The sequence below is a fragment of the Erythranthe guttata genome, chromosome 6, assembly GCF_056151865.1.
Source record: "Erythranthe guttata isolate IM_541 chromosome 6, IM_541, whole genome shotgun sequence".
In the NCBI taxonomy this organism is placed as follows: domain Eukaryota; kingdom Viridiplantae; phylum Streptophyta; class Magnoliopsida; order Lamiales; family Phrymaceae; genus Erythranthe; species Erythranthe guttata.
In genome coordinates, this window is record NC_142538.1 from 15839307 (window position 1) to 15853491 (window position 14185).

Genomic DNA, 14185 nt, shown 5'->3' on the forward strand with positions numbered 1-14185 from the left:
AAATCATATATGATAATTACGCTAATATAGCAACGTGTGTCGCTACACTATTGTATCGCCCTAAGAACGTTCTGAATGGCCTGTAACAAGTCGAATAAAGTAGCAAATTAGATCCAAACCAAGCAAAATCTCTTAAATATCAATAAAAGCATATCCAATTAGTCAAAATATGCTTTCAATATCAGATCTATACAAAAAATAAAGAAAATTGGCAAATCTTTATAAGAAATAAATAATAAAAGCTTGCTCCCTCCGTCACACAGCTCACCGCCTGCTCCATGCACCACCACTTCCTCCGCCGGCCTTTGTGCTTACTGAAGAAAGCGAGATAGAGATAGAGAGGTGAGAGACAAAAAAAAGAGAGAGATTGATATAATGAAAACGAGAGAGGGCTGAAGAGAAAAAGCGAGAGAGAAGAGAAATAAATTTGAGTTGAGAAACGTAAAGATATGTAAGTTATAAAATTTAAGGTTTAAGGACATGATATGATAAAAACAATTTAGGGATGTGAGTCATATATTATTTCAACTTAAGAATTTAATTAAAAGTTTGGATTTATACTTATCATTTTAGTTGAAATTATGTTTGATTTTAAGGGCTCTTAGTATATTAGCTCTTAAAAATTTACTATAAACTTAACTCTGATACATTTTGGAGTTGTTTTTGAATTTTGAGTCAATGTGGTGGATTTTAAATTCATCTCCAGTTGGAATTATTTCAAGTCTTTCAGATTCAAATCCTTCAATTGAAATGCACCCTTGAAGAATTCCTTAACAAAGGCGGGAAAAAAGAAGGAAAAAAAGAATAAAAAAAAGCCTATTATCAAGATTAAAATGTAGGGTTAATTACAATTACCCCCTAAGATAAAGACTATTTATGAAAATACACCTTGTTGTTGAAAAATTACATCCAACCCCCTACGGTTTGTAAATTTCTTATATTGACCCTTTACAAAAGGATGATTAATGTAAGAAATCTACAAAGTTGTAGTAGTGGTTGTAATTATGAAAAAAAATGAGGGTTGTTTTGTAAATAGACTTTACTTTAGGGTGATTTTAATTTACCCTACAATATAATTGAGTGAATGAACAAATAAAGCGTGAATATATTTATACATTTTACTGTAAAACAAATTGTCTCGAAAAAAAAAAATCAATATAGTTCGTAATTTAAATATTTAGAATACATAATAAATAAAACACAATCTTGTATTAATATGAATATATGAACAATCTTAAAAGAATGTAAAAGAAATTTCACCCGACACATGCAAAGTGCGTGCACCTTGCTAGTAAATACAAAACGACCATCAAATGTGTCTATTTCAATTATATTATTCTGAAAATCATCAAAATACAAACATATAGAAGCCAAATATACCAAATACTTCAAAATTAAATTTATTCAAGACAAAATTCACAAAATTGCTAAACATTCACAAACCCTAGCATGCTACTTAAGTTAAGGGAGATCTTTGTACAAGAGCTAGGATGGAGATTTCTAAAGTTAGAATGCAACAATCATTCACGATGAATCCTTTTCCAGGATCATTAATAGTTGCAATATCAATGAATTTAAAGAATCCCCAATTCTGGTGAGGGGATGAAAACCAGTCGTTACTAGCTGCAAAATTGAAGACGGGCCGCCGGGGTTAGCAAATATACACGTGCATAAGAAACTAAAACACATGCACAAAGCGTAATGCGCGCGTGGAGTACAAACACACACCAACGCTCTACACACGCTAGAAATCTTTGTAGGTAATTGTGCCATTTGGGCACACAATATTTGCCTTTCAATTATCATTTTGGACGAAAATATTCACTTTCTGCCTATCGTTCACTGCAATAAATAATATTTTGAGCCACAAGCCCACAACGCTGCCCACAACGCCTATTATTCACGTAATTTAAGCAAAAAATGTTGTCACTATGCTCGTTATTAGTAAGGTATCACTAATTCTAGACAGTGACAACGAATATGGATTGTCACTTCTATATAGTGACAATAAGAAAAGGATCAAGTGACAAGAAATGAGCTGTTAGTGACAACATACAAAATGTTGTCACTTAATATATATATATATATATATATATATATATATATATATATTTTGACAACTCTTGTTTTTTGTCACAATTAGGGTTTCTTGTAGCGGTTTTTTGCTTTGATTTAGGGCTGTAAAGAGTACAGGTGACAAACTTATGACAAGGGATACTTAAAGAAGCAATTTTCCTACAAAAGTTGGTGAAAGCTAAGCATGGATGTTTTGTGCAACTTGCTGGAGACATAGGATAGGAGATTACTTTTTTGCAAATTATTCCGGAAATCGAGTTTAATTAAGATTATTTATTCAAACAAAGCACAATGACAAACTTAGAAAAATAAATCAAGTGACAATATTTATATATATATATGGAGATTGTAACTTACTTAATTGGGCATTGTGTTCATTATCAACCTGGTTTTCAATGCATATGGTATAACGTGCGTGCACTCTTTTGGAACGCATAAATTCATCGGAACCAACATAGAGCAAAGAGATGCCGACGTGGCTGCTAGTTCCTTCTTGAGCTCCTTTTGGGTAAAAACCAACATTCCTAAATTTATCAAAAAGAAAAAAAAAAAAAAAAAACATATTCATGTCAGACGAACAAGTGCAAGGTTAGTAAACAATTGCCGAAAGATCATCATTGTAATGCTAGAAAATGGTACCATATGTGGCGTCCAACGTTGAATTCTTCAGAATACCAAACGTCCTCCAGTTCGGAGAAGTTTGAAATCTTAAACTCGTGCTTGTAGTGTTCATTATACACATTATTCAAAGACAAACATTCGGTGACGGCCTCTCTTTTGACTATGAAAACCTCGGCACCAAACACGCAGTTGTCATCAACTAGGTATCCGTTTGATGGATCCAATAGGGTTTTCTTAGAGATAAATTTTGAAAATCCCCATTGAGACTTGAGTCCTCGAAAACGTCTTGTTATTCCTGTGCAAATAAGTATTTTCCTCATACTAAATTTTATCTAATTTTCTTACAACACTAACAAAAAGAACAATAAATACCTTGTGAAGCAAGAAATTTGCCGGAATTGTGATTGAAGAGAAAGATGCTGAAAACAGCATTAACCTCTCCATTTGCAGGAAGATAATTTTTGTCTGCGATAGCTAAGTGTGCGGAAATATGGTCGCAGTTTTTTCCAATGTCGTCTCCATTTGGGTAGATTATTAGTTTCCTGTGTACAAGTGAAAAAATATTAATTTCTTGGGTAATAACACTTAACCCGCTGTGGTTACAAGCTTTTGCAGATGACCCCATGTATTCGTAATATGAGCACATAACTCCCTCGTGGTATATGGGGTAGCTTTCGTTAGTTTTTCGGTCAAACTTAACCACCAGTGTTAAACGTCAAAGTATTTTTTTTGCAGATGACCCCGTTGAAGTTTGACACACACCCACACGCGGTTAAATTTGACGAAAAAACTAACGGGAGCTACCCCATAAACCACAAGGGAGTTATGTGCTGATATTACAAGCACATGGGATCATCTGCAAAAGCTTGTAACAAGAGGGGTTAAGTGCTATTTTCCCTAATTTCTTTTGATTTTAATCATGCAACACCTGCACAATGTTAACATATAAAGCTTTCGATTGTGAAAATGATAGTGTAATATAATTCTTCCATTATGGTTAGAGTAATTATCAAAAAAAAAAAAAGATTGACAGAATAAATGGTAAAAAAATAAAATTAAAAACAAATACACTTAAACCTCTATAAACTAAAACAATTGGGACCAAGTAAATTCTACTAATTTAACGAAATATTAATTTATCTAAATATTTTTTAACACACATTGTCCTTTAGTCGGGAACACAAATTTATATTATTTTAACCAGGTTATTAATTTTATCGAGGTTCTACCGTACATGGAACTATGAATATAGAGAATTAACATATTAATTACCATTTATATTCACCAGCCGCAAATTCCTCAGTCTCATATTTATGAATTCCGTGTTGGTGAAGCAAGGAGAAAGATTTAATCTTTAGCAAAAAATGTGCAGGTGACTCCTCTCTTATTTCCATTGCCGGGAATTCTGATAGCAGCAAAAAATAAAATATAAAAAAATTAAAAAAATCAGCACAAGCGCATATACAATGTTAGAATCCCTTGGATTCTAATTATACGAGAATTAAATGAAACTTGTGCCACAAGTTTGCATATACCGTGAGCTAAAGAAGGGAAGAGTCCTTGTACCTTTTAATTCTTTTAATTTGTCATTAATTGATTTATAATAGGAATTATTCTCCTAAAGAGTTATTCTTATTTTAACCAAAGACTTTCTTGTGTGCAGGTCTCTTACTGTTAGAACCAAAATTGAATTCTAATTATTCTCAAAGTCTTGGGCAACAAGACTTGTATGTGCCGTGTGTTTTTTTTTTAAAAAAGGAAGAAGTGGTTTCCATTGGTTTATATGTTGTCATTAATTGTGATATTATTTTATATGGAAATTAGAATTAGATTAGGATTGAAAATCTTGTGATAAGGCATTATCACATTATTAAACATCCTTTACGATTCTTATACGTCTTTTAATTATTGGACTCTTACAGGTTTTTACATGACGTATAAATAAGGGAGCAGAGCACAGCATTCTCACGCTTTTTGTTGGAGAAGAAAAATTATATTTTTCTGCTCTTATTTTTGTTGCTCCCGGAACGTCTTTGATCGAGAGAAGTTTTTGACATAAAATATTTTTCCTCTCGTTTTTTATTGTTCCATCGTGATACGTGATCTTCATAGAAAATATTTCGGCTTCAAGGCTTTGTGGTGAAGACACCAAGATTCAAGGAGTATCACAAGTTTGCTTCTTCTATACAAAAAGAAGATCGGTTCTTCGGGAGAGGGGCTTAAACAGATCTCGGGAGGAGATCGATCCGCCGACTGAGGAATTCAGCGTTGAAGGGAGTTCAACTGTGCGGAGCAAGGGACGTGCTGCAAATTGAAGATTTATAATTCAGCGTAGTATACAAGAACGGCGTCAACAAAGAGGGAGTCTTTGTATTTTGATTAAGTCCTATTATTGTATTCGTAAAACTAAAAATTAGTAAATTTTATTTGCAGGTCCCCGTGGATGTAGGGTACAATTGTATCCGAACCACATTAAATTTGTGTCTCGTTTATTTCTGTTTTTACGAACTGCTTCACGAACTGTTGCAACACTTCACGCAACAGTAACGAAAAACTGAATCTGACACAAATAATTTATATCTGCACGAAATAAATTCTTTCAATTGGCATCAAGAGCCTGTCACTAGATACACTTAGTGAGATTTTGGGATTTAATTTTTTTATTTTTTTGTGCAGATATGAATAATCATCGTGAAGGCGCATTCCTACCACCTCTCTTGGGTGAATTGAACTACTGTGATTGGAAAATAAGGATGAAGATGTTCATCAAATCTATCGATGAATGGGCTTGGCGCGCGATTCTAATTGGTTGGACACCTCCTACCTCAATGAATGAGTCACACGAGATCATTCAAACGCCAAAAGAAAAGTGGAGTGATGAAGAAGTACGAATAGCAGATTATAATTCCAAGGCAACCAATGCTATCTTGAGTTGTATCGATGACGACCAATTCAAATTGATATCAATGTGCAAATCAGCAAAGGAGGCATGGGATGTTCTACAAGAGGCCTACGAAGGAACTACTCCGATAAGCGAGTGCAAAGAAACTGTTGTTGAAACTGTTGCAACAGTTGGACAGACAGTTCAAACAGAACTTAGGTATGATAATTTGCATTCAATACATGATAAAAGATTAACTCCGTTAAATCTTGCAGGTGATGATGGGGATTCAGAATACAACAGCGATGATGACGTGTCAACCTTGGAAGAAATAAAGCAATGCTATGAAAGGATGTACGAAAAATTTCTTCAGGTATGCGAGTCAAATAAATTCTTAGAAAATGAGAAGCTTGTCCTAATTGAGGAAAACAAAGTATTGAAGGTAAGAATTTCTACTCTTGAACAAAATGCTATTTCTGCTAGTAGAGAAACAGATAGTTTGAAGGCTAAATTTGTTCAAACCCAAGATGCTATTTCTAAGTTCAATACCAGTAGAGTTACTTTGAATGAAAGTTTGAACAAAAATCAGCCGAACTATGGTCGTATAGGTATAGGGAGTAATCATCTATCTAATGATACATTGAAACAGAAAGAAGATTCAAAAAGTAAAATCAATTTTGTTAAACAATCCACTGTTTCACAAACTGTTGCGACAGTTGCATCAACACTGTCATCTCAAAGAAAACGTTTTGTCCCTACCTGTCATTTTTGTCATGTTCCTGGTCATATACGACCCAGGTGGTTTAAGTACTTGAAAATGGTTAAAAGAATAATGGCCCGCTCACCACTTTCCGCTAAAATTGATCACACTTTTGTGTCGTCGCAAAAACCCAAGATAAATGTTGATTTAGTGAATAAAACTCAACAAAAAATCTGGGTAAAGAAGTCTGATCTTAATTGTTTATCTGCCATTACTTCTTTAAAATCATGTGATGATAGTACTAACTGTTCCACTAGTTCTGGTGACAAAGCTAGTTTGGGGAATAAAAAATTTGGTAATCTGAATTGTGATAATTTGTGTGCGAAAAATAAGTTTATGAATCCAATTCAGCATTCGAAAACTAAGCTTACTGATATTTGTCATAGTTTCATAAGGGACTTGGTTGAAAATGGGGTTGTCTCAATTGATTATGCTGCAACGGAGAATGAATTAACTGATGTTTTTGCAAAAACCCTTGATGCACAGAGATTTGATTCCTTGCGAAAATCGCTGGGAATTTATGTTGTTTAATCTGATGCAGTTGCATGAACTGTTGCAACAGTCTTTGTGTCCAGACTTGCAACTTTTAGTGGTAGGACACTTCATATGTTTTTGCATCTCATATAGGACCTGCATTAAGCATACTGCATATGATTGAGACAAATGTGAATTTGATACTTCGTGTTCTTCTAAACTTTGTGGGAGTAGAACTTCACCAATTCCCAAAATGATTACTTAAAAGGCTCCAACTTATTTATTTCTCTGAATAGTCTTGTCATGGTTGGATGTTTTTATAGGGAAAAGCTGCCTCTTTTAATGAGTGAAAGCTACTCTTGAACTACTGTTACTAATATATATATCTACAGCCATTTGGTCAGTGAATAGTTCGAAGCCTTTTTTAGTCGAGTCAGTAAATCACGTGGCCGAAAGCTCGTTACACGGCTCAATTAGAAAGCCCAGGGGACTACACATTGCACGGCCAATATAAATTATACATATGGTCAGTGAATAGTTCGAAGCCTAGTTGAGTCGAGCCAGTAAACCACTTGACCGAACACTCACTACAAGGCTCAATTAGAAAGCCCAGGGGACTACACATTGCACGACCACCATAATCTCGTTCCTTTTAATTGCTCTATTTTTCATGGGAAAAAGCTACCATTAGACGTGTGTGTACGCTACATAATAAGAGCATCTTTGTGTTTGACTTGGGATTATTAAGTTTATTGGTTGCATGAGCAGTCGGATTTTTGGGTATTGCGCTTATCGTGAATGTGAAGATAAATCCCATATGTTTTGTTTGTCCATGCAGTATCCTATTCACATATGTCTCTTCACTCATGTTTATTTCTCATGTTTACTTCTTGTCTTGCATTAGGCATTATTTAAAAAAAAAAAAAAAAAAAAAAGAGAAAGAGAGAGAGAGAGAGACGGGATTTTTGTTCATGTGCCGGTTAAATTTGATTCTTATTGCAACCGGATCTATTGGGCCTACTACTCACATTTCCTCGTTTCGTATGAAGTTTGGCAAAGTCTGTAGTCTTTGTTATTTAATGCTGGATTTGATATCACTATCCTTTTGATTTCGCATTGCAATTATCGTGTGTTATTGAGTGTGTGAGTTTGTGATTTTGTGTTCCCGTCATGTATGGTGATTCTTCTTACTTACTTTCAAAATTCTCTCTATGTTTGATCTTTTTGTTAAGTGTTTGAACAGCTTGCTCGAATCATCAAAATTTTTTTGTTAAGTGTTTGAACATCTACGTGCACAATGTTGAGTTATCTATGCATGGTGATTGCCCAGAAAGGGGGAGAAAAGAACAGTAACGATGGCATGAACACAGGGGGGAGTTCCGACAACTGTTGCGACAGTGCATCAGACAGTTGCTGGAATAGTGCAGAAATACAGGACAAATAAGGAGGAATTCATTGTAGAGGGAAGTTGATTCTGCTACTGCATATTTTTTGTTGTTCTTTGCTTAATTGAACAACTGTACACTATCTGCTGAACTGTTTGATAAACTGTTGCAACTGTTTATATCTGCAGATGTTATTTTGAATTTGCTGACCCTTGTTCATGCATGTATCGTATATTTAGGGATGTAAATGTTCTGACCAATCAATGCCAAAGGGGGAGAGTGTTAGAATCTCGGTGGGATTCTAAGTCCACAACACCAAGTGGAATTCTGTGGAGATGTGTATTAATATGAGGAACATATTTTCCTTAGTTATCTCATTAGATAATTTGAGAAGAAATAATTTATCTCTCCACACTAACACATGAACGTGCGTATCCAAAATAGAAGGAATTTCACTTTTTCTAATATTGTGTTTATTGTCATTAATTGGTTTAGATCTTCACAAGAATGAAGTCATTTACAAGAGGAGCTGCCTAAGGATCATTTACAGGGGGAGAAACACATGCAGGGGGAGTTGACTCCGTTGTGAACCACCTGCCGAAGCCACTACTGTGGGAACAGTTGCTGAAACTGTGGCACTCACTATTGCAGCAGTTGATGCCACTCTTGTTGCTGAAAGAGACGGAGATGATGAGTTGTTCATTTAATGCTGAGGATGATCTTTAGTTTTATTGTTTCCGTCTATCCTCTGATTGTTTTATTTTCAGGTTTTTACTCAGCGGGAGAAAATGATTATAATCAATAAACGACAAAGGGGGAGATTGTTAGAATCCCTTGGATTCTAATTATACGAGAATTAAATGAAACTTGTGCCACAAGTTTGCATATACCGTGAGCTAAAGAAGGGAAGAGTCCTTGTACCTTTTAATTCTTTTAATTTGTCATTAATTGATTTATAATAGGAATTATTCTCCTAAAGAGTTATTCTTATTTTAACCCAAGACTTTCTTGTGTGCAGGTCTCTTACTGTTAGAACCAAAATTGAATTCTAATTATTCTCAAAGTCTTGGGCAACAAGACTTGTATGTGCCGTGTGTTTTTTTTTTTAAAAAGGAAGAAGTGGTTTCCATTGGTTTATATGTTGTCATTAATTGTGATATTATTTTATATGGAAATTAGAATTAGATTAGGATTGAAAATCTTGTGATAAGGCATTATCACATTATTAAACATCCTTTACGATTCTTATACGTCTTTTAATTATTGGACTCTTACAGGTTTTTACATGACGTATAAATAAGGGAGCAGAGCACAGCATTCTCACGCTTTTTGTTGGAGAAGAAAAATTATATTTTTCTGCTCTTATTTTTGTTGCTCCCAGAACGTCTTTGATCGAGAGAAGTTTTTGACATAAAATATTTTTCCTCTCGTTTTTTATTGTTCCATCGTGATACGTGATCTTCATAGAAAATATTTCGGCTTCAAGGCTTTGTGGTGAAGACACCAAGATTCAAGGAGTATCACAAGTTTGCTTCTTCTATACAAAAAGAAGATCGGTTCTTCGGGAGAGGGGCTTAAACAGATCTCGGGAGGAGATCGATCCGCCGACTGAGGAATTCAGCGTTGAAGGGAGTTCAACTGTGCGGAGCAAGGGACGTGCTGCAAATTGAAGATTTATAATTCAGCGTAGTATACAAGAACGGCGTCAACAAAGAGGGAGTCTTTGTATTTTGATTAAGTCCTATTATTGTATTCGTAAAACTAAAAATTAGTAAATTTTATTTGCAGGTCCCCGTGGATGTAGGGTACAATTGTATCCGAACCACATTAAATTTGTGTCTCGTTTATTTCTGTTTTTACGAACTGCTTCACGAACTGTTGCAACACTTCACGCAACAGTAACGAAAAACTGAATCTGACACAAATAATTTATATCTGCACGAAATAAATTCTTTCATACAATATATATATATATATATATATATATATATATATATATATATATATATGAAGGAGGAAGAAGAGAAAAAGAATTATCGTACTATCTGCTGATGGGGTCTCACTCTCAGACATCATAGACATCGTCTTTAATTTATTTCAGCTAATTGTTTGTTTTCTGTCGATTTTAATTAATCCTGGTACAAGTTTTTATACCTTGTGTGACTTTAATTTGTAGTTATCGATTGAAATAAGCAAAAAACAGGGTATGTTCTATGCTACACGGGTGAAAAAAAGACTAATTAGTTTTGAATTAGCTTGTTTCCTTATCTATTTGGATCTTTTAGGATTTTTCCCATATATTTTGATATTTTATGCAACTATTTTTTGTGACCTTTTAGTTTTTACGGTCTTATTGAGATCTTTATAGTTAGTTAATTTCATTTTGCACCCATGTTTTATCTTCAATTGCAGAAGAAGCCTTTCAGTTATTTTAAGGGAAAATGAGGGATAACCCCCTCATTAGGTAAAATAATATAGTACAGGCCCAATTTATAATTCACCATTTGTAGACAAATCCATTTAATATTTTCTGAATTGTGTGACCCCCTAAGCTTATGTTAATGCCTATTATGCCATTTTTTGTCTATATTTTTCTCCAACTTTCTCTCTCTTCTCCTTATTTCTCTCATATCCGTCATTTTATATCTCCATTACTTTCTCTCTCTTCCTTATTTTCCTCAATTTTTTAACGTGTTCTTTTATTCTTCTTATTTTTCTCTTTCCTCTCTCCTATCTTCTCTCTCTTCCTTCCATTCTCTCTCTTCTCTCCCCTCCCCAATTTCCGTATCTTTTTCTTTTCTTCTTTTTTCTCCCTCTCTCTCTCTCTCTCTCTCTCTCTCTCTCTCTCTCTCTCTCTCTCTCTCTCTCTCTCTCTCTCTCTTCTTATTTTTCTCTCTCCTCTCTCTTATCTTCTCTCTCCTCCCCAATTTTCTCTTTTTCCCGTATCTTTTTCTTTTTTTCTTTTTCTCCCTCTCTCTTCTCTCTCTCTCTTCTTTCTCTTCCCTCATTTCCTCTTTTCTCGTCTGTTTCTGTTTCATTTTTTTTCCACTATTTCTTCTCACTACTGTACCTTTTCTTCTATATCTCATTTTTTGGTCCTTGAAATCAATTTATTTTCTACTCTATGAAATTTATGTTTTCATGAAGATGGGATCTTTATCATGAGTATTCAATTTGATAACATCATAGTATCTTAAATTGAAAAATAATATGGTAAATTAATGGGAAAAATTATAGTTGACTACCAATTTTTTTATAGTTGACATTTGAACAATTATAGTTGACTATCTAATTTTTGTAGTTGACTCTGGCAAAAATATAGTTAACTACCATTTTTTATAGTTGACATCGTAAAAATTATAGTTGACTATCTAATTTTTATAGTTGACTTCGGGAAAAATATAGTGAACTACCGCTTTTTATAGTTGACTCTGAGTGAACTACCGATTTTTATAGTTGACTTCGGGAAAAATATAGTGAACTACCGATTTTTATAGTTGACTTCGGGAAATATATAGTGAACTACCGATTTTTATACTGATCTTTTCTTTGTTTTGGACTCTGATAAAACAAATTTCATAGGAAAACAAATATTTATGAGTCAACAAATAGTGCGACCATAGATCTGTAGATCTAAAAAATAATCGTGTTTACAAACTCCATTTTTGAGTAATCAACCATGGAAGACATCCGAACCGTCGCATATGGTCGTCGCGTACCGCTGTATACCGTTTCTGTAGGAGACCTCGATTTTGTCCTTCGGAGTCGCTGAAGAAGGTGTCAAAAACAGAAATTATGTGGTAAAGTTGGGTATATAGCAAACTACCTGTCTTCTTCTTGCCGTTCTTCACCATTGTTTGTCAACCTGTGTTGCTGAACGAATTGCACAATATAATGGTATTCTGGTTTTTATTTTTCGCTGAAGATGTAGCAAACTAGGGCAATGTTTGAAAGGGGAAAATATCCGATATATATTGCAGTTTGTTTTTTGGGAGAATTTCTCGGCATAAATATAGCAGACCAACGGAAATGGAGGAGAAATTATATTGAAGAATATGGTTGAAGATATGCAGTATTTGGGGAAAACGGTGGGGGGTCTTTGCTATTACAAATAATAGGGGTAGTTCAGTAATTGACATTTCTGAGGGGGTTTGACCCATTAAAAATATTGTAAGGTGGTTAGTCCTAATATTTTTTCTAATGAGGGGGTTATATCTTATTAACCCTTATTTTAATTGGCAAACACCGCTCATAATTTATGGTAAAAGACATATTAACCCTTTACGTCGTCGGTGTAGGTCACTCTCCGACTCTCAGTTTGTGCTTTTTTTTTCCCCCTATTTTTCTGCATTTTTTTATGTTGTAAAATGACACAATGGAGGTTGTTATTTGGGCTCCACCAAATTGCTCACCTTACTTTACCAAATTAAAGAAACTGAACCAACAAAAAAAAAAAAAAAAAAAAAAAAAAAAAAAAAACAAGAAAGAAGAAACAAACGAGGTGATGAGAAGAAAAAAAATCGATGGAAGTTTAAGTTGTTAATGAAATGTATCAAGTATCATTAATAGACACGTGCCTCCATTAAAGATGTAGAGGGTTACCAACCTTTCATAATTAAACCAACAACCATTATCTAATATGCTACGACTATATGAAATACTAATTTCACTTGTGCAAGACCAAAAATCAAAAATATACTTCAAAAGATTCCATTTTATTAAGATGAAATGACAAATATACCCGCAAATTGAATTTTGTTTGCTCATGGAAGACCAAATAACAAATAATAAAAAAAAACAAAAAAAAAAAAAACGTGAAATTAAAAAAACCCACCACAACAACCCCCCCCCCCCCCCCCCCCCCCCCCCCCCCGTGAAACCCTACTCTACGCCCAAGCTCCGCTGCCAAGCCGCTCTTGATGTGACGTTCTTGATGTCTTGTACATATTTTTGATACCTTTGATGAATTTGGACAATAACTACGTCTTCGCATTTGCCTTCTGCTATAAAAAATAAATGAATATTAAAATAAAAATTATTTGGAAAATAGAAAGTAAAAAAAAATATGAAACAACTAAATTTCGAGATTAAGGTGTCGAATATATGTCCATAAATTCGATACCTTAATGTCGAAATTTAGTATATTTGGACTAATTTGCTAACAGTTAAATTTCGACACTAAGGTGTCGATTTTGTACTCCAAAATCGACATCTCAATGTCGATTTTTACCTATAAATTTCGACCTGTACATGTCGACTGTGTCTGCGCGGGATTTTTTTGGAAAAACGATATTCTAGCAAAAAAAAAAAACACATAAATGCATACCTTCTTGTGTTCTTCCACCGTAAAATTTTCTATTTTGATGTCTTCTGACTCCATACATGCCATCTTTGTAAGATTTGTTGAGTTTTGAGGATTTTGAATGTAAGTGGAATTAGTCTTGCATATAGCCGCAGTCTATTAATCTATAAAATATAGACACTTGAAATATTTGAAATGACTGGCGATGGGATTCGAACTCAGGACCTTTCATTTGACCTGGCTTTAATACCATGTTGTCGAATGACCATCTCAACCAAAAATTTAAGTTGTTAGTGAAATATATCATTTAGTATTAATATCTCCAACAGAACTAGCTTAGTTTTCTTTTTCCTACTTTGAGTCCGGAGGAATTAGGGTTCTCTGTCGATATTTTTCCTCCTACAATATTATAGCTGCCATTGGCACCGGCACAATTTCGGCAAAATTTTCCACCCTAATTAACATCTCTCTCACAAGGCTCTATCGCCGTGACCGTCGAAATCCGCACTTCATTCCTTCCATAGCGCACCGGTGCGTGCTAGCTCACCATCCTTATCCTTATAACGAGGAGAATTTCTCATATATGCTGGAGTTTCACCACCAACACCAAAATCAGATCCCATCTCAGCATCTAAGTTTTTCAACGATATTAATATTTTGGTGGGATTGGTGAAAGGACGAAAATG

At 34.4% G+C, this 14185-nt stretch overlaps 1 protein-coding gene across 1 annotated transcript; it reads right to left on the reverse strand.

Moving 5' to 3' along the window:
* Nucleotides 1-1456: 1456 nt before the first annotated feature.
* LOC105957274 (uncharacterized) lies at nt 1457-3322 on the reverse strand. The gene is made up of 4 exons (XM_088819093.1): nt 3070-3322; nt 2716-2992; nt 2434-2600; nt 1457-1623 (listed from the first exon to the last, which is right to left on the reverse strand). Exons 1-4 carry the CDS (start codon nt 3320-3322, stop codon nt 1457-1459), a joined length of 864 nt encoding a protein of 287 aa, XP_088675219.1.
* Nucleotides 3323-14185: the final 10863 nt, after the last annotated feature.